Genomic DNA, 19,594 nt, shown 5'->3' with positions numbered 1-19,594 from the left:
TCAAATTGCGGCCCCCCAGATGTTGCTAAACCACAACTCCCATGATTCTCTGGCTATTTATGTAATTCAAAGAATCATGGGGGTTGTAGTTCAGCAACATATGGGGGCTGGAGTTTGAGGACCCCTGTTCTATAGCCTGGCAGTAACTTCATACCTGTCTGGCACAAGCTCATTCTAACTCACTACTGATCCGAATGAAGCCAGTTATACTGGGTATCTGTAAAAATGGAAGACTGTTGAGTGGGGCAATGGGTAGGAAACTTGGACTTCAACAGAAGTGGAGCTTGACTTGAGACCTGCCCTCTGTTTTGTGTATTTTTCTTTCATCCATGTAACAAGGTAGTCCCTACTCTGACTTTATTTCAAAAAGCATGGATTAAGCAATGGGAAGAGAAATCGACTGACTGAAAAGTTTGGTCACAAATTTAAAGCTTTGACCACTACTTCAACAGAGCAGCATATAGACTCTCGGAATTCTTGTAGGCTCTCTCGGTTCTAGGAATACGATTTAGGCTTATGAAGTCTCGGTTAAATTACTAGGGCAATCGTGAGGTATACCTTTCTAGTTCTCTTAATACCTCAAGGTAACATTTCATCCAAGCTTATTTGAGTAGGATTTCCACCTATCAGTTGCATCGCTAGGGGGGGCATGGCCCCCTACATCAAGCTGTGCCCCCAAATGCCAGCAACTTGCTGGCCATGTGTTTACATTCTATTCCCTCGGACTGTAACAGTGTGTTACAGCCAGAGGGAGGGAATGCAGGACAGAGGAGCTGGAAGGTGCGGAGTGCTGTCTGTGGGTGCAGGGAGCACTGACAGGCTCCCTGGCACAGGCCCCGCCCCCCAACAAAGCTCTGCACATAAGCCCCGCCATTAAGCAGCAGACCATGTTGCTGCTGGAAAGGTCAGAATATGGCTGCCTGACCCCCAGCAACAGGTAGCCTTGATATGCTTGTGTGTGTGTGTGTGTGTGTGTAGACTCGGCAGTCTATCAATAAGTAAAATTCCTGTGAGTTGTTGTGTAGGAAGGGCTCAGGGGCCCTTAACGCTGTTAAAATGGTACTGCTTGTGTGTTAGTGAGCATGTGTCAATGAGCTTGTCATTAGTAAGTGTGTGTGTGTGTGTGTGTGTGTGTGTGTCTTAACCTCTTAGTGAGCCTTCTGTAAAATATATATTAAACCATACACAAGATCCAGCGCACTCTGGATAGAATTTTTTCAGGGCTGCTTTGGATTCCCAGTTTGGCTCTGCCAGCAAGTGCGCTTACCGCTGAATCATCTGTGTGAGCTGCCGCACAGTTTAGCCCTGTTACACGCGTCTGGGAGCTGCTGTTGACCGGTACTAGTATACTAGAGATTGGGACATGGGGTATATGCTCAACTGTCTGTATAATACAGATCTGTGTCTGTATAATATCCCAGGACAGTCAGTGCTTCTTGTATAGTGCTGCTCTGTCTTGGGATTTTATACACAAACAGACCTGTATTATACAGAGTGCAGCACTATACAGGGAGCACTGACTGCCCCAGGATATTATACACACAACCCTGTATTATACAGAGAGCAACACTATACAGGGAGCACTGACTGCCCCAGGATATTATACACACACCCCTGTATTATACAGGGAGCACAGACAGTAATTGATAGCTGTGCTGCAAAATGTCCTTGGAATTTTTTTTTTTTCAAATGTTGGCAACTATGGCACTGCATCAAGGGAAATGTGTGTTTTTTTTTAATAATCCCTGGTGGAAAATAATGAATCCTCCACCAGGGATTATTAAAAAAAAAAAACACATTGTGTTGGGGTTGGGGCTTAACATGGGGCAGGGTCAAACTGCAGTGAGGGCGGGGTTAAATGTGCCCCCCTACGTTTGTCCCTGGCCCTCCATGTGCCCCCCTTAAAAATGAATCCTAGAGACGCCACTGCCACCTATTGGCGGTCACCTCCTTTGTTATATAGCCTTCCTAGTTGCCCAGCTTCAATCCATGTAGTTTTCTTGGAAAGCAAGCTTAATTTACTATTTTAGGAAAATTATATTGTAATATGGTGACAAAATAACTCCACTGCTTAAATTAGACTGCAATCTGCTGCTACCAGTTCTCCATTAGCAGAAGGTTGGGGTTAGCTAAAATACTTGGATCCTAGAGTGATGTGAATTCAACAATCAGGGTTGATATGTGAATCTACTGTGTGTTTATAATAAAAATAGTAAATTCTAAACTCTCAAAAAAAAAAAACTTGATGCTCGCTCATGTGCTAGGCATAAATGTAGAATATTAAGATGGCCCATTCCTGTTTTTATAAAATAAAAAATAATTGTAGGGCATCCACTTAACAGATTGAAGGCCTCACTGATTTCTAGGGCACTGCCTATTCTTATGCACTTAAATATGCAACACACTCCAGTGAATGCGTATGTCGTAAGCATCTTTAACCATCTTCTAATGCTAACTGCAGTGCCATATTAAGATGCCGAGAGACCAATTTAGACTTTGTTTCCAATAGCATATTAGATCTGAGTGCCATCATTTAGTGAGGCAATCTTAAAACATTTTGTTTTTCTAGGTACCACCCGCTGTCTAAGGTCCGAATAGGAAAGGTTTATTTAAAAAAAAAAAAAAAACCTGGGAAATAGGGGTGATGGTGTTGTCTAAGCATGGTGACAAAGTGCATGTAACTTATGTCAACTGTTTTAAAGTGCATACAAAAAAAAAAATCACTCCTGGGCGGCCGCAATGACCACAGTACACATCAGCCCCAATACATACAGTAAAAACCAAAGAAAGTTACCTGAGCACTCTCCTTAATCTCTATGTATATTTAAACAAATGGAGGTCATTTAGTTACTCCAATGGCCATTGGAGGGAATGCCCACCTGCCAATGTCAAGGCACTGACTCCCTTATCTTTGCCAGAGGTTCAAGAAAGCAAGGTGAAAGGTCAGTGTAGGACCGACCAAAGGGGGTCTGCCTTGACGTTGGCAGGTGGGCATTCCCTCCAATGGCCATTGGACTAACTAAATGACCACCATTTGTTTAAATATACATAGAGATTAAGGAGAGTGCTCAGGTAACTTTCTTTGGTTTTCACTGTATGTATTGGGGCTGATGTGTACTGTGGTCATTGCGGCCGTCCAGGAGTGATGAGGTCTAATGTGCGCGCAAGGCCTTTTCCATGAATGCGCAGTAGGTATCCCCTGTCAGCGGGGGAGGAGCATGGGCAGAGCCTGACCCAGCACCGAGGGACATCGATGCTGGATTCGATATGTGGGAGAGGAAGAGGGGGGGGACCTATTAACCATAGAGTGCCAGGAAAACATCTTTGTTTTCCTGGCACTATAGGATCCCTTTAACTGCAAGTTTTGTTTAATTTAGAATGCATCTCCTGCTTGCTAGACCATACAGGAGCTTTAATGTAAATAAGGTTCAATTTAAAAAAAAAAAAAAAAAAAAAAACTTTAAGCAAGTTATGTCTGAAAATTAAACCATTTTATTCTCTTTCAGGCTGTGCCTCAGCCAGGGGAGGTGAGGCTAGGGTTGCATGGACAGAAACAAAAGTGATTTAAAGGGGCACTATAATGTCAAGAACACAAACATGTATTCCTGACACTATAGTTCTAGAATAACCATTTATGTAATTTACTTTTGCCCCGATCAGCCGCCTTAACTGACATTTTCCCCCCCAAAAGAAAGAATTGGATTAGATCATACATTCTAATGATCTCAGTCAAGGAGGCAGGGGAGTGGAAGCAAACACCATCCTCAGATATGCATTGAATTACTGCATCTCTATAGGGAAAGTTTAGAGCTAACCATCAATGCAGCACTGCATGAGGAAGCACCTCGAGTGGCTGTCTGACGAGTGGCCATAGAATTGTTCCTAGGCAGTAACGTAAACACTGCCTTTTCTTTGAAAAAGCTGTGTTTACATTAAAAAGCCATCAGGAACTGACTATACTCATCAGAATGACAAAAAGTTATAGTTCTGGTGACTATAGTGTCCCTTTAACTCCTAAATGGTAGAGCATTTAGCAGTGAGAGTTGGGCGGCATGAGCTAAACACAAAAATGGCTTCATAAGGCTGGTTGTATAGTGTCCCTTTTAAGGAAAACTATTCAGATTAGAAACATTCTCCAAGTTAATCTTTCAGCGACTTTGAGTTTAACCTGGAATTCACATTGCATTCTTGACAATTGTAACTTTTATTTTAAAAACAAAACAAAAACGCTGTTTATGTATACATTTGTTACGTATTACGTTAGAAGCTAAACTAGATATCTGCCTGTTTCAGTTTTCAAAATTCATAAATGACTAATTTGCTAGTATTAAGGGGGTTGTGTTTTTTGTGTGTTTTTTTTCCCCTCTTCATTTTAATGACCCTTATTGTACATTTTCTTCTTTCCCCAATTTTCTTTTGTAGTTTTTCTCCATGCATGTTGCAATTTAAGATAATAATGTATTTTGTAAATTTGATGTGTACAGTAATCACTAAACCTGCGCTCAGCTATATCTCCTGGGTACAGAATGACTACCTTTATACTTTTTTTTAAACTACATGTCTGTGGGTAGCACACAACAGGTAAAGTATTTTACAGAGAACATGATATTGGTGGGTCACAGAAATTCCTTTATAAATAAATGCAAAATTACACATTTTGTGAAATACATACACGTTTGGATGGTTATGGAGTATTGTTATTGTTGAAGTATTTTGATTTGGAAACAATGGCACACAGAAGACTTGGCAACGGTGTGGACTGTCGGAGAGTATGTGCAAAGCCCAGTAAGGTAATGTCACGTAGAGAGGGGTATTCACTTTATTAGAAATAGAATAAAGGATACGTTTTGAATATATTGTGCAATTGTGAACTACTTTTCTTCAACTGTTTTATATAGAAGGTTTGTGTAAACATTTTGAAGGTATATGAACAGATACAGAATATATCCTGAAACAGCCGTACAACATAGCCAATTGGGATGTGACACTCCAGACAAACACCATAAGACGTAGTGTGTACAGTGGCCGTTAAGGCTCGTGGGTAACGCTGAGAGACGAGATTAAGATTAGTTATCTGAACCCATAACTGCTTGTTTTGCATAACATAACCCCATGTAACCGCCATTTTCGACAAGCTTGTAGGTACAGGTTTAAGGGGTCTATATGATTAGTAGATAATGGGATGATAACTTTCCGTGCAGTTGACCATCCAGTATCCGGCTTCATTAGAGGTTATAGCTGGAGAAATAAGACATGTAAATGCCCTTTCACGGAGAGTGTTTCAGCATCAGTATATATGGAACAGAAGGCTCACTGTAGACATAAGCACATGTTTATTGTCCTTATATTGTTTATTTCTTTATTTAGCAAAGGGGAATATAGTTATGTTATTATTCTCTAATATTTGTGACATGAGATCGGGTACAGAGCTCTTTGTTTTTAAGAATTCTATTCTACATGTGACAAATGTCCTACAGTGAGGAGTCTATATTTATATTCTTATCTTTCCAATTAAGTGACTCATACAAACATTACAAATATGGTATGAGGCTCTCTATAATTATATATATTTATATTGTCACCAAGACTGTGGTGTGTCAGTATGTTTTGGGCCTGGGGATAATTAAAATGGAATAAGAGGGAGTAGCCGGATATGAACAAACATATATAAAATTAAATTCATAAACGTAACCCCTTATAATAATAATAATAATCATAGAATACTTAGATTTTTGAAAGAACATCTATACAATTTTTTTTTTATCAATTCAATTTCAATACAGAAGACATACTGCTGAACACATGCCTTGGTTAAATTTAATCTGATAGAATCTTATCGTCTATTCAGCTAGAAATGGCTGTTTGGTGATTTATGTCCTTTTTTGAGCCTTGCTGGCTCCTATAGTATCTCGTGTCTGAGATCGAACTCTAGCATTTTCCAATATCCAATCACCACTTGTAAACCGAACGTGGAACGCACGGCCGCCGTCCGTTGGAATGCACACGTCATGTGGATGCAACTTCCAGAAGTGGCGTCACATGATCATTGCTTACCCGGGAAATTAAATTCTAGACCTTTCAGAACAGCTGGATATCGCTGGAAACACCCACTGGACTACCAATGAGACAGGAGGAAGACCATATATAAAGAAGGACTCGGGGAGGAGGGAGGTTATATGCTGCTTTAGTCCTTATGAAGGATTTTTTTTAAATTTGCATTTGTTTTATAATTGGGTCCCTGAGGAACGCGTAGGACCTGGAATGTGTTTTATTTTGTTTTTTATTCCTTTACAATAAAGCAAATTATATTTTTTACAATTTCCTGACTCCAACATTCCATTATGTAGTGATGACATCAACAGTGGAGAGGGAGTCTTGGATATATTCCCCAACCATCTAAGGGGGAACCTTCTGCCCTCCAGATGTTTTGGACTACATCTCCTATAATGCTCTTACAACCATAATGTTAGCAAAGCATTAAGGGAGATGTAGTCCACAACATCTGGAAGGCTGAAGGATCCCCACCCCTGATCTAAGGGTAGGCAATTTAAGGCAATCTTATACATCTCCATCTTGTGAGTGCAATTCAATCTGGCACATTAACATTATACTTTTGCTGTGTTACACTATTGTTTTTTTTTTTTTTTTCTTCTGTAGATAGTCAACAATACCCTCAATATACTGTTTGGCATAATTCTAGTAGAACAGACTAAACATGTAGCAAATTAAGTCTGTTTTACTAGATTATTAATGGAATACAAAGTGCCTCGTGTCAAATTCCTGTATCCTCTCGAGTGCACATCCTGACTGTTCTAACAATCGCATTGTTACGGTTACCCTTAGGCTTGCTGAGAGCTGGACCGCTTAGTCGTCTGGATTCCTATTTGCTGAAGAGGAGAGAGAGGCTTTCCTTAATATTCCATAAGAGTCCTGTAAGTGTAGAACAATCCCACTAGCTATAGTATAGCTAGGATACCTTTCTGCCCAACAAAACGAGTCGAGGCTGCGATTTGAGGGTCAAGTAAGAACTGAGGACTGGGCTGACCAGCCTGCTTTTTATTGTGGTTACATACAAAAAGGATACTCCCAGGGGGAGGCATAAAATCACCAATCACATATTGGATACCTCCCACACATCTCCTCCCCTCAGATAAACAGTTAACATAATTATGCAGTACATATTTCTAACCAAGTTCTGGATGTACCCCAAAACCATGGGGTACCCCTTTAAATCCTACACCGCTGTACAGATCTTGTTCAGGGGAGCAACATATCCGAAAACCAACCCGTTCGGATGAAGGGTTCGAGAGTTATGGGTTTTCAAAGTTTTGACCGACCGCACAGACTTCCTGGCCGAAGATGGTTCCACACGTTTAGGCCTTGCGGTCGGTCTCCGTTCGTACGGTGAAACTCCACGAACCCATTGCCATCCATAGGTATCCTGGGGGTCGCTGTACTCCCCCTGCGAAGGTTAATCGTCCTACCGAACGGTGAGCTGCTCGGTAGGTCCAGCACGAAGTTATACTATCCTGGAGGTCTCAGCGGTGTTCGCCTGGGTGCGTCTCCGTTTTTAGTTCCAGACGATTGCTGGCAAACACCGCTGGTCGTGCGTAAGATGGCCGCGAACACGTGCAAAGTCCTGAAATGGCGGCCACCTATACGTTTACACAAAGGATTCGTGCTGAACCATACCAACGACTGCAAATAAGTCAGACAAGTGAAACTAACATTTAAAGGCACATAGTTCAATAAGGTTTTTGTAACAGTGCTCCCTTTTTGTGGAACACTCTGGCAGACACCGTCTGACCCCTTTTCGGGGCAGACTAAGGCTGTCCAGACCGCTGGTTATGCTGGGCTGAGGTCCGTTTGTCTGGACAACCCGTCCGCGTTGCCATTCTGTTTCCCGGGTCGGTAGGTAATGGTAAAATTGAAGGGTTGCAATGATAAACTCCAACGTAATAACCTGCCGTTATCTCCAGAGACCCGGTTTAGCCACACCAACGGGTTATGGTCGGTGACCAGAGTGAACTCTTGTCCATATAAATAGGGAGTCAATTTCTTTAATGCCCACACCAAGGCCAAACACTCCTTTTCGACCGCTGCATAGCTGACTTCGCGGGGTAGGAGCTTCCGGCTGATGTAGGCAACTGGATGCTCCCCTCCATCTTCACCTACTTGGCTGAGGACGGCTCCCAGCCCGAACATGGAAGCGTCTGTATGGACGATAAAACGTTTATTAAGAGCTGGAGCCGCCAAGACAGGAGCATTAACCAAAGCGTTTTTGAGGGCCTGGAAAGCCTTTTCACAGTGGGGAGACCACAGGACCTGTCGAGGTAAGTTTTTCTTGGTCAAGTCAGTCAGGGGTTTGGCAAGTGTGCTGTAGTCGGGTACAAATCGTCTGTAGTACCCTGCCGTGCCCAGAAAGGCCAGAACCTGGGTTTTAGTGATGGGGGTGGGCCAATTGGCAACAGCTTCTATCTTGGCTGGCTCTGGTCGCTGTTTTCCGCACCCCACCCGGTGACCCAGGTACTGTACCTCGGCCATCCCAAAGTGACATTTTTCTGGTTTCAGAGTCAGGCCAGCAGCCCGGATCTGATCCAGAACCATTCCTATATGAGCTAAGTGGTCCTCCCAGGACTCACTGTGAATCGCTATGTCGTCCAGGTATGCACAGGCAAAACTCTGGAAGCCATCCAGGAGCCTATCCACCAAGCGCTGGAATGTAGCTGGGGCATTCTTCATCCCAAACGGCATTACCTTAAACTGGTATAAGCCGAATGGGGTGACGAATGCCGACTTGGGGATAGCCTCCGGGGCCAGGGGAATCTGCCAGTAACCCTTGCAGAGGTCGATAGTGGTCAGGTAATTTCCCCTGGCTATACGATCGAGTAGCTCGTCTACCCTGGGCATCGGGTACGCGTCCGTCACTGTTTTTTCATTGAGCCTCCGGTAATCTACACAGAACCGGGTCGTCCCATCTTTCTTGGGTACCAGGACAACCGGGGAGGCCCAGGGACTATCGGAGGGCTCAATCACCCCGAGTTGGAGCATCTCATCTATCTCCTGCTTCATTCCTGTTCTAACTGCCTCGGGGATGCGATACGGGGGCTGGCGTAAGGGTGTTTGCCCGGGGGTGTCGACCTGGTGGGTAGTTAGGGTAGTGTACCCTGGCTTCTGGGAGAAGGTGAGGTGTTTGGCCTGGAGGAGTGTATTGAGCTGCTCCCTTTCAGTGGGGTTAAGTCGGTCTCCTATCTGAACCTGGGATACTATCCCTGTGGGGGGACTCTTTTCTAATAGGTCGGGGATGGGTAGACTGTCGGGGTCTTCCTGGGGAGGACAACATACGGCTGTCACGTTCTCGGGTCGCTCCAAGTATTCTTTGAGCATGTTTACATGGAACGTCCTCCTAAGGTTGTTGTCGTGGCAACTGGCTATGACATAAGTTGTATCGCCCCGTTTCTCTACAATCTGGTAGGGGCCCTGCCATGATGCTTGCAATTTGTCTGTCTTTACCGGCTTAAGTACCAACACCTTTTGTCCTATGGTAAAGATTCTCCTTCGGGCCCCCCGATCGTACCATACCTTCTGTCTTCTCTGGGCCGACTGGAGGTTAGCCTGCACGGATCTGGCTAGCTGCTCCATTCGGTCTCTGAGTTCCAGCACGTATGGCACAATGGGGACACCGTCAGTTTCTGTCTCTCCCTCCCAGTGCTCCCGGATCAGGTTTAGGGGGCCCCGTACCTTTCTTCCGTAGAGCAACTCAAAGGGAGAGAACCCTGTCGTTTCCTGGGGCACCTCCCGATAGGCAAACAGGAGGTGCGGCAGGAAGCGTTCCCAATCTCGGTATTCTTGAGTGAACGTTTTGAGCATTTGTTTGAGGGTTCCGTTGAACCTCTCACAAAGTCCGTTCGTCTGGGGATGGTAGGGGGAGCTCAGAAGGGATTTAATTTTGCAGACCTGCCAGAGTTGTTGGGTCAATTCGGCTGTGAATTGGGTGCCTCGGTCAGACAGGATTTCCTTTGGAAATCCTACCCGGGAGAACACTTGTACCAGTGCATTCGCTACCGTATCCGCTTGGATGTTGGACAGGGCGACAGCCTCGGGGTACCTGGTAGCGTAGTCTACTACGGTAAGGATGTAGCGCTTACCGGAGGGACTAGGGGTGGCCAATGGTCCTACTATGTCAATAGCAACTCTGCTAAAGGGTTCCTCTACGATGGGCATATTGACTAGATGGGCTTTAGGGTGATCGCCTCGCCTTCCTACTCGTTGACACACATCGCAAGTATTACAATAAGTCCTAACATCAGCGTGTACTCCTGGCCAAAAGAATGTGTGGGTAATGCGGTGTAGCGTACGGGTCACAGCTAGATGACCTGCCAAGGGGATGTCGTGTCCTATCTTGAGGATTTCTCGACGGTATTTGTGGGGCACTACCAGCTGTCGCCTACGTTGCCCCTTTTTCTCCGTCAAGCGGTATAGTTTGCCTTTTTCCCATAGAAAAGTTTCGTTATCTGCCCCGCTCCCCCCGGTCTCTGCTCGTTCCCGGTATTTTTGTAAAGTCGGATCATTCCTAGACTCGGTCTCGAAAGTATCTGGGGTGTCCCAGGGTATGGGACCTAACATGTCAGGAACAGTCGGGGTCGGTCTTACCTGGGTCTCCCGCACTGGTGAGGGTCCTCGGTCCGTCCGGGCTTGTGCTCGGGTAGTCACTGGGTTCGCCTCGTTGTTGTACGCTGGAGCATAGGCAGAAGTCATGGGGCCCAAATCGTTGCCCAGTAGTACTTCCGCAGGTAAATTATCCATTATGCCCACGTTCACAGCCCCCTTTCCCGCTCCCCAATCAAGGTGTACTTTAGCGGTCGGAATTTTGTACACATCCCCCCCCGCCACTCTAACGGCCACGGTCTGTCCTGACCGCTTGTGTTCTGGCACCAAATGACTCTGCACCAGTGTGATGGTAGCCCCTGTGTCCCTTAACCCCTCGGTAGATCGCCCTTCGAGCCATACCTTCTGCCGATGGTGTTGGCGGTTATCTGAAGCAGCATATACAGGGTCTGCCTCGTGAAGCGGCCCCAAATATTCCTCCATCGAGGCCTCTTGGTTAACACAGAGGGCGCGGGCAGAACGGTATGGCCCCGAGGGGTAATTGTAATTCCTGGGTGTCTGGTGCGTGTTAAGAGGGCAGTTAGCCATGAAATGCCCTGGTTGCTTGCACCGGTGGCAAGTTGGTCTGGGACGATCAGAGTTGTTATTGGGTGGCCCTGAGTGTCGGGTGGGCCCTGCGGGTACCGGGGCTCGGAACTCCATACGAGGAGGTGCACGGTAAACCTCTCTGGGCTCAACCCGTGCTGGAGCCCGGTAGCTCGTTGGCTCGTGAAGACGTGAGTCATAATGTTCATCCGCTAATTTGGCTGCTTCTTCTAGGGTGGAAGGTCGCCTGTCTCGCAGCCACTCCTTCCCCTGCTGTTCCATGCCATTATAAAAATGTTCTAAGAGAAACAATTGTAAGATTTCCTCACCAGTCACAGCTTTACTCCCGCTCATCCAGTGATTTGCCGCTCTCCGCATTCGGTGCGCCCATTCCATATGGGTATCGTTAGGCTTCTTTTTCGTGCCTCGAAACTGCCGGCGATACGTGTCTGGAGTTACAGCGTACCGTCTTAGCAGTGTCTCTTTAACTCGCTCATACTGTGTCACTTCCTCAGTACCCAAGGTACGAAAAGCTTCCAGGGCTCGCCCGGATAGTTTCCCAGACAGGATCGTGGGCCACTCTCTGATGGGAATCTGGTGCAGGGCGCATTGCCTTTCGAAGTCCGCCAAGTATTCATCAATTCCCGTCTCGCTCTCTAGGAAGGATCTAAATGCCGCAAAGGGTATCTTGGGCTTCCCAGCGTTTTCGACAGGAACGATTACCTGCGGGGCTTCAGCATTGCGTTGTGCGTTTACTAGGTCAAGTGCGTGGGCTCGGGCCTTTCGTATATCCTCGTCTGCCTCCGCCATCAACTGCTGTACTAGTTCTATAGGTGGGTTTGGCCCGTATAGGGAGAGCCTCTCCCGAACAATCCTTGCCTTTTCATCACCATTCGTGGTTGGTGCTTCCGCCATTGTGAAGCTTTGATCCAGTTCGGTCAGTTCTGCGATCAGTTCTCTCCTTGGCCGGTTGCTGGCGTACCCTCCTCTGCTTTCCAGTAAATCTTTTAGGGTGGTACGCTTCAATTTTGTGTAGGTGCTCTCCATCCGTTCCGTACCTCTCCTAGGAAATCCAGGATAATCCCACCGCTGCCACCAAATGTTACGGTTACCCTTAGGCTTGCTGAGAGCTGGACCGCTTAGTCGTCTGGATTCCTATTTGCTGAAGAGGAGAGAGAGGCTTTCCTTAATATTCCATAAGAGTCCTGTAAGTGTAGAACAATCCCACTAGCTATAGTATAGCTAGGATACCTTTCTGCCCAACAAAACGAGTCGAGGCTGCGATTTGAGGGTCAAGTAAGAACTGAGGACTGGGCTGACCAGCCTGCTTTTTATTGTGGTTACATACAAAAAGGATACTCCCAGGGGGAGGCATAAAATCACCAATCACATATTGGATACCTCCCACACATCTCCTCCCCTCAGATAAACAGTTAACATAATTATGCAGTACATATTTCTAACCAAGTTCTGGATGTACCCCAAAACCATGGGGTACCCCTTTAAATCCTACACCGCTGTACAGATCTTGTTCAGGGGAGCAACATATCCGAAAACCAACCCGTTCGGATGAAGGGTTCGAGAGTTATGGGTTTTCAAAGTTTTGACCGACCGCACAGACTTCCTGGCCGAAGATGGTTCCACACGTTTAGGCCTTGCGGTCGGTCTCCGTTCGTACGGTGAAACTCCACGAACCCATTGCCATCCATAGGTATCCTGGGGGTCGCTGTACTCCCCCTGCGAAGGTTAATCGTCCTACCGAACGGTGAGCTGCTCGGTAGGTCCAGCACGAAGTTATACTATCCTGGAGGTCTCAGCGGTGTTCGCCTGGGTGCGTCTCCGTTTTTAGTTCCAGACGATTGCTGGCAAACACCGCTGGTCGTGCGTAAGATGGCCGCGAACACGTGCAAAGTCCTGAAATGGCGGCCACCTATACGTTTACACAAAGGATTCGTGCTGAACCATACCAACGACTGCAAATAAGTCAGACAAGTGAAACTAACATTTAAAGGCACATAGTTCAATAAGGTTTTTGTAACACGCATCATCTGCATAGCGATTCCATTTCAACCATTCACCTATTTTTATTCACTTGTCTTTTAGTTTTGTAACTGTCTTCTTGTCTTCCTCCCCAATAATGATATAGTCAATCCAAATACCAACCGGGGGTCGCTAAAGGTGTTTTAAAAGAGTATCAAGACTAGTCTTCATACTGATATTACTTTTAGTTCAAGCCAACAGCTGTTTATAGAACTGGGTATGGTATAATTACAGAAAGGCTGACATCCTAAGCTCACTCAGATCAACCTAAATCAGAATGCCAGATCGACCATGTTTTCCTGGACAAACCATCCATTCTTTGTGTAGTTGGGCATTTTATGAAAAGTGCCACCCGGTTTCCTGTAAACTCCATAATGATTTGTTAATCAAGGAGGTAACTTAAAGGAAGTGCCCTGAATATTACTTTACTGTACTACAATATTACATGATATACAATACTACACTATACTGTAATATTATACTACATACAATACTACACTATACTACAATATTATATTATACACAATACTAAACTATACTACAATATTATATTATATACAATACTATAATATAATATATACAATACTATACTACAATATTACATTATATACAATACTATAATATATACCGTACAATACTATACTACAATATGATATTATACACAATACTGCAATAGTATGTGATATACAATACTATATTACACTACACTACAATATATTATATACAATACTACACTATACTGCAATATTATATATAAGGAAGGCAATATGTTATTAGCGTTGTTAACTAAACTGTGAATTCCTGACAAATCAAAGTAAATTAAACATTCTAAGTCAAAATAGCAGATATTAAATAGTTGCTGACAGGAAGATTGTTTTCCAATTAAGCTATTGCAGCCTCATATTGGAAGTTATTTTTGAATTGATAACGGGGTTATTCACTGCAATCTGAATTTTAATCCAATTGGGGAATCTGAGGCAGAAATAGTCAGGTTGTGTCGAGGACTTAGTTGGAGAACTTTTCCTGATCAGCTGTTTTCGCCTCAGTTTTTCCATTTCATTTACATGTGTGAAAATTAGGAGTTTAGTGAATAGCCCTGATTAGATTCCTGATATTTCAAACTTCGTGAATAACCCAGCGTGGGGTGATACGTGTCCACGAACACATTTATTGATCCTAATTCACTAAAGTTTGAATTGTCAGGAATGTCAAAGTAAATTCAGAATGAATTTCATCTTTAAGGCCAAACTAGCCGAAGACCTGGAAGCATAGCTGACTTGGAGAATGTCCCCAGTTTGGCTACTTTGGCCTTAAATTTGAAATTCACTTTGAATGTCTGACAAATCTCACTTTAGTAAATAGCACTGTAATGCAGAATATTTCATTTATTCAGTTGTAGAAATTCACATTTTATGAATTGATGGCAAAGCATTAAAGGGATTTGTTTTGCTGTCAATATTGGTTCCTACAGTGCCCCTTTCCCTTGCCCCCTCACCCCTCTCTCTCCCATGGAGCCGAAGGGGTCAAAACCCTTTAAGTCACTTACCTGAATCCAGCGCCGATGTCCCTTTGTCCCCAGCGAGGTAGACCAAATGCGCATGCACGGCAATGACTGTACTCGCACTAGGATTTCCTCATAGGAAAGCATTATTCCGGTAACGCTGGTAGCGTGAGGACGTTCAGCGTAATTTAGACAACCAAAAGTCATTTAAGCACCCGGAAGTCCCTCTAGTGGCTATCTGACAGGAACTGCAATAATTACCACTGTAGGGTTAAGGGTCATGGAAGACTGCACTCAGACCACTTCAATCTGCTGAAGTTATCAGGGTGCCTGTAGTGTCCTTTTTAGGGTGTTGTAGCTGAGGATTTAGGTTCCTAAATCCTGATATAATAAGATGGATCCCAGCTGTTAGAGCCACAGGCTGCTGGTAAGGGTTCCATATCTACATAAATCATCACACAGGTTCTGCTAATGGACACAGCTGATTGGGATCCCTTATAACAGGTCCATTGGAAAGGGCTCCCTATTCCAGCCTCCTTCTCACTGGGTCAGGATCTCTCACAGTGCAGTATGACTCTGACAGACGCTGAGAAGGCGCTGGTTCTGTCTCTATGGGAGAAGATTGCTCCTAAGGCTGAAACACTGGGAGCGGAGGCTATGGACAGGTAATAAATGGTAAATGTATCACAAGCTCGTCTAACTTACTGAGTATGATTGAAGTATTTCTTCTACAGAACATGAAAACCCTATCCTGTATTAAGTAGATCTCTCAATAAACAGCCAGTGCCTTGATTCAATAACCTTATCCCTGTAATTTTTACGAGAATTCTACATTTAAAATGCTGTGATGGGAGTTGCAGCCCTGCACCCCATTCTCGATGGATGCAGGATTATAGTGCAGTACTAATTTCTAGATGTCATTTAGTGCATTGGATTTTTGCTATTTGAATCCCACCTCTCCAATATGCTGACTGGTATTCTGTATGAAGGCCATATTAACTCTTGGTCCTGAGATCCTTGTAGAGAGTTCTGGGACTTCTCAATGTTGCTGAGCAGTTAAAGGGACACTATGGACATCCAGACAACTTGATCTGCATGCACTGTCCCAGTCCCCCTAACCCTACAATGTAGAATGTTGCTCTTTTAGAGAAACTGCAATGCTTATATTGCACAGTAAGACTGCCTCTAGTGGTCCTTTCTGGATTTTTGGTTTTGTTTAGTTTAAATCTGTAAAATGATGCTGGACAGCCTTGTGCGTTGCATAAGGACATCCAGTGTCTTCAAACTCTCCATAGGAAAGCTTTGAGTCATGCCTTCCTATGGAGAAAGCCAAATGTCTGCAGTAGGTTATCCCTTGTTGCTGATTTCAGAGGAGGTTGAGTGGGAGTAAGAGAATTCAAGTGTTTAACCCTTTGAGTTCTGTGGCGGGGGGTGCAGATGAGTGCTTTGTGTTAATGTACAGGCTATACACCGCATAAGAGAAGTCTTTGCTGGGCTATTTAAGGCGAGTCCCTAACCATTTATGCAACTAACAAAATCTCTCTAAATTTGATACATTGTGCTTTTAAACCCCTGTATTGCCGTGGCCTTCCTAAATAAACTCGGATTATGGTTTTTGTGGTATAAAGTGTCCAGGGTTAGCGTGGTGTTAAATTAACATTAATCTACATGGATGTATTAAACTGCTAGGTTTTGGCTTTGAGTATTCAAATTTTGGGGGAAATCATGCTGGTGGAGAGTGCTGTCAGATCTGTGATGGACTAGGCACTGCTAAGAGTGCTAAATAACACCTTTTGGTATCGGGGTAACCCTAACTAGTCCTGCTAATGTATGGTATCTATGCTAATTGCAACTTATAGTTTGTATGTACCAACACTTTTTTTTTTTTTTTTAAATCCTAGGCTTCTTAAACTTTACCCAGACACTGCAGCCTATTTCAGCAAGTTTGACTTGACGACCAACTCCCCCGATATGCTTGCTCATGGAGGAAAAATCATGAATGCCCTTGGAGATGCCATCAAAAACTATGATACCATGAAGGACTCTATGGCGAGCCTCACAGACCAGCATGTTAATAAAATTGCTGTGGACCCTAACTACTACAAGGTGAGAACCCTTAACCTCCTGTAACTGCAGCCTCCAAGCTGTAATGTCTCTCTTTCCGCTCTCGTGTTTTGTTTTTTTTTTGTTTGTTTTTATCTAAGGGGAATGTGAGACATTGTAGCAAGTTTTCTGGAACTCTGCTGCTGACTGTTGAATTCTAGATTTATTTACCGTATATTCCTTCAAAAATTGCTGACATCACATCAAGGAGCAAACATTCTAATGCATAACCTGTCCTTTCCCTACAGTTAATGTCTCACTGCATTCAAATCGTTCTTGCTGTTCACTTTCCAACGGAGTTCACCACGCTAATGAACTGCGCATGGAATGATTTCCTTGGCGCGGTTTCTGGTATTCTATCAGGATGAGGGCTCTGGGAACTGGCTGTGGCAGAATGTGTCTTCTCAGTGACTAGGACATGATCTGGCTTCTTCAACCATAATGCCTTGCTGTGAGGCAGTTAGTCTGTGTAAATGTCTGTATCTGGTCCTGTTACACAAATAAAGAGCTTAAATGCTGAAGGACTGGCTTTATGTTCTCTTCAAACTGTCACTAATGTTTCCCTCTATGAAGCGATCCTTAGAGGGACACCCTCAATAATAAATCGAGCTTATTGCAATGGTTCTTGTACAGCGTTCATTGGGGTTCTGCCATCTCAAACAGATGACAGTTAATACAAAGGTTGATCTTGTGCACCCAGCCTACCTAAATATATAATATATATATATTCCTGTCCCACCTGCTCCTCAGCTTACAAAAGAAATCCCCAACCAGATCAGAGGCGGGTCTAGACTCTATGAGGCCTTTGTCAAAACTCAAACATGAGGCCCCACTAGCACCAAAGTGAAAAGAATGGAGTTGCAATACATGCACACTGTCACATATACACACTGATGCACTGTTTACCTGTGTGTCTGACAGAGTATCCGTGTGAATGTGTTTATGGCAAAGAGATGTTTCCTAACCTGTCTTCAGCTAGTGACTGTGACAAGGTGAGTAAAGGGGTGACAGGGAGAGTGAGACTGGGTTAAGGGGGTAAATGGACAGGTTGGGGTTGTGTGACAGGGCAATTGTGGTGTGGTAGGTGGGATGAGTGTGACAGGATTAAGGGGGGTTAATGTGACAGGGTGAGTGTGGCAGAGTGAGGGCCGGTGAGTTTGAAGGGGGTGAGATTAACAGGATTAGGAGTGGTTAATGGGAGTGTGGATGCATGAAGGGGGTGACAACAGTGTGAGGGGATGGGTACTAAATAGTGTAACAAGAAAGTCGAGTCCACCTATGAGGATGGGTCCAGAACGTAGGAACCGTCTCACTGGTGGTCGAGCACCTTGATGGACACTCCAGTGGTGTCCTGGGGCATAACCCCTACTGACTAGAGAACAAACAAAATACTCAAAGTGCTGGGATAAACCAGACTGGCTGAGTATATACTGGATATGAGTAGTTAAATATGTACAGATAATCAAATAATCAATATGTACAAAAGTAAAAAAGTGAAAACATCCGTGAAAACTTGCCTTAATGGCTCTCCTCTATGAAGGTTAATAATCCCTATTACCTATACAACTCTGAGAAAAACCACTGACTACTGACTTTATTAGGCTACAACAAAAGGTCAAGTCCAGAGTTAAGAGTGTATAGAGTAGGTATATGTCAGATAGCTGACATAGTATCTAGGGAATAGGTCACTACAAGGAACCTTAATTGTTCCTATGTGCCACGTGAATAATTTAGGACTCTTTGCCTGAAAAGGTCTGTGTATAGACAGTTATTATCAGGGAGTCAAAAACCAACACCACGGCATACGGGCAATGTATAGCTATTATCCTGTATAGATTGGTAGATGAATCTAGTATTAGGAGGGAATACGATATAACCCCCAGAAAAAAAACTTTGGTACTAGATAACTGTAACACCAAACAAATAATGGTTACAGTGTATACAGGCAGTGTGCAGCCATTGTCCTGGGTATATTGATTAGATAGATCTAGCATTTGGCAGGGAATAAGAATATCCCTCAAAGTCTAATGCCAGGTAAACTGTAACTCCAAACAATAATGGTTGCAGTATATCCAATGTAGACCCCTGTCCAGTCTGTAGGAAATAAATCTCAATAGACTTAAACGTAGTGACCAGAGAGAGAGGTGAAAAGACACAGATTAAAGTGACTCCATGTGTAGAACCATACTTAGAATGTTGGTTGCCTACACATGGTGATAGATAGTCCTAAGTGAAAATAAAGTGAAAAAAGAGCCCATAGAGCCCGACGCGCGTTTCGGTGCTTACTTAGATGCACCTTCGTCAGGGGCTAGTGGGAGACTGTTCCTAGTCTCCTTTTGTATGTGATCAAAACCAAAAAACTTCAGAGATGTCCTATCAGAAAGCCGATATCTGGCGCCAAAAATACCCATTAGGCATATTCTAATTATCTGGACTAAGCCAGCCAATGATTGCCCTGTATTCTGACGTTCTCCTGAGACTATTAGGTAAACAAGTGTGCCGAAAATAGATTACGAGCACTACTTGGCTAGCTCTAGCAGAGACTCAGGAGACTGTTGCAACTTGTATGGCTACATTCTGTGTGTGTTAGATCAGAAGAGCCTGTTCCGATGTAGCATTTAACAGAATTCGCCGTGTTAATACTGTGTGTCGAGTCCCACGTGGGCATATGTAAATAGGCTGTTCTGGCTCAGCCTATCATATGTCTTAGAATCTGACATATCTCTATCCGAAATTTAACCGGCTCGTTGCCGGAGG

At 44.2% G+C, this 19,594-nt stretch overlaps 1 protein-coding gene across 1 annotated transcript; it reads left to right on the top strand.

Annotated features, from left to right (window-relative positions):
* The first annotated feature begins 15,273 nt into the window (after positions 1 to 15,273).
* Positions 15,274 to 17,305, top strand: LOC134586036 (hemoglobin subunit alpha-3-like). Its single transcript, XM_063441540.1, has 3 exons — positions 15,274 to 15,399; positions 16,636 to 16,840; positions 17,086 to 17,305. Exons 1-3 carry the CDS (start codon positions 15,305 to 15,307, stop codon positions 17,203 to 17,205), a joined length of 420 nt encoding a protein of 139 aa, XP_063297610.1. The 5' UTR covers positions 15,274 to 15,304; the 3' UTR covers positions 17,206 to 17,305.
* Positions 17,306 to 19,594: the final 2,289 nt, after the last annotated feature.

Source organism: Pelobates fuscus, chromosome 2 (genome assembly GCF_036172605.1).
Source record: "Pelobates fuscus isolate aPelFus1 chromosome 2, aPelFus1.pri, whole genome shotgun sequence".
Lineage (NCBI taxonomy): Eukaryota > Metazoa > Chordata > Amphibia > Anura > Pelobatidae > Pelobates > Pelobates fuscus.
Note: the sequence above shows the minus strand (reverse complement) of the source record. Positions and strands in the feature narration are given on the sequence as shown.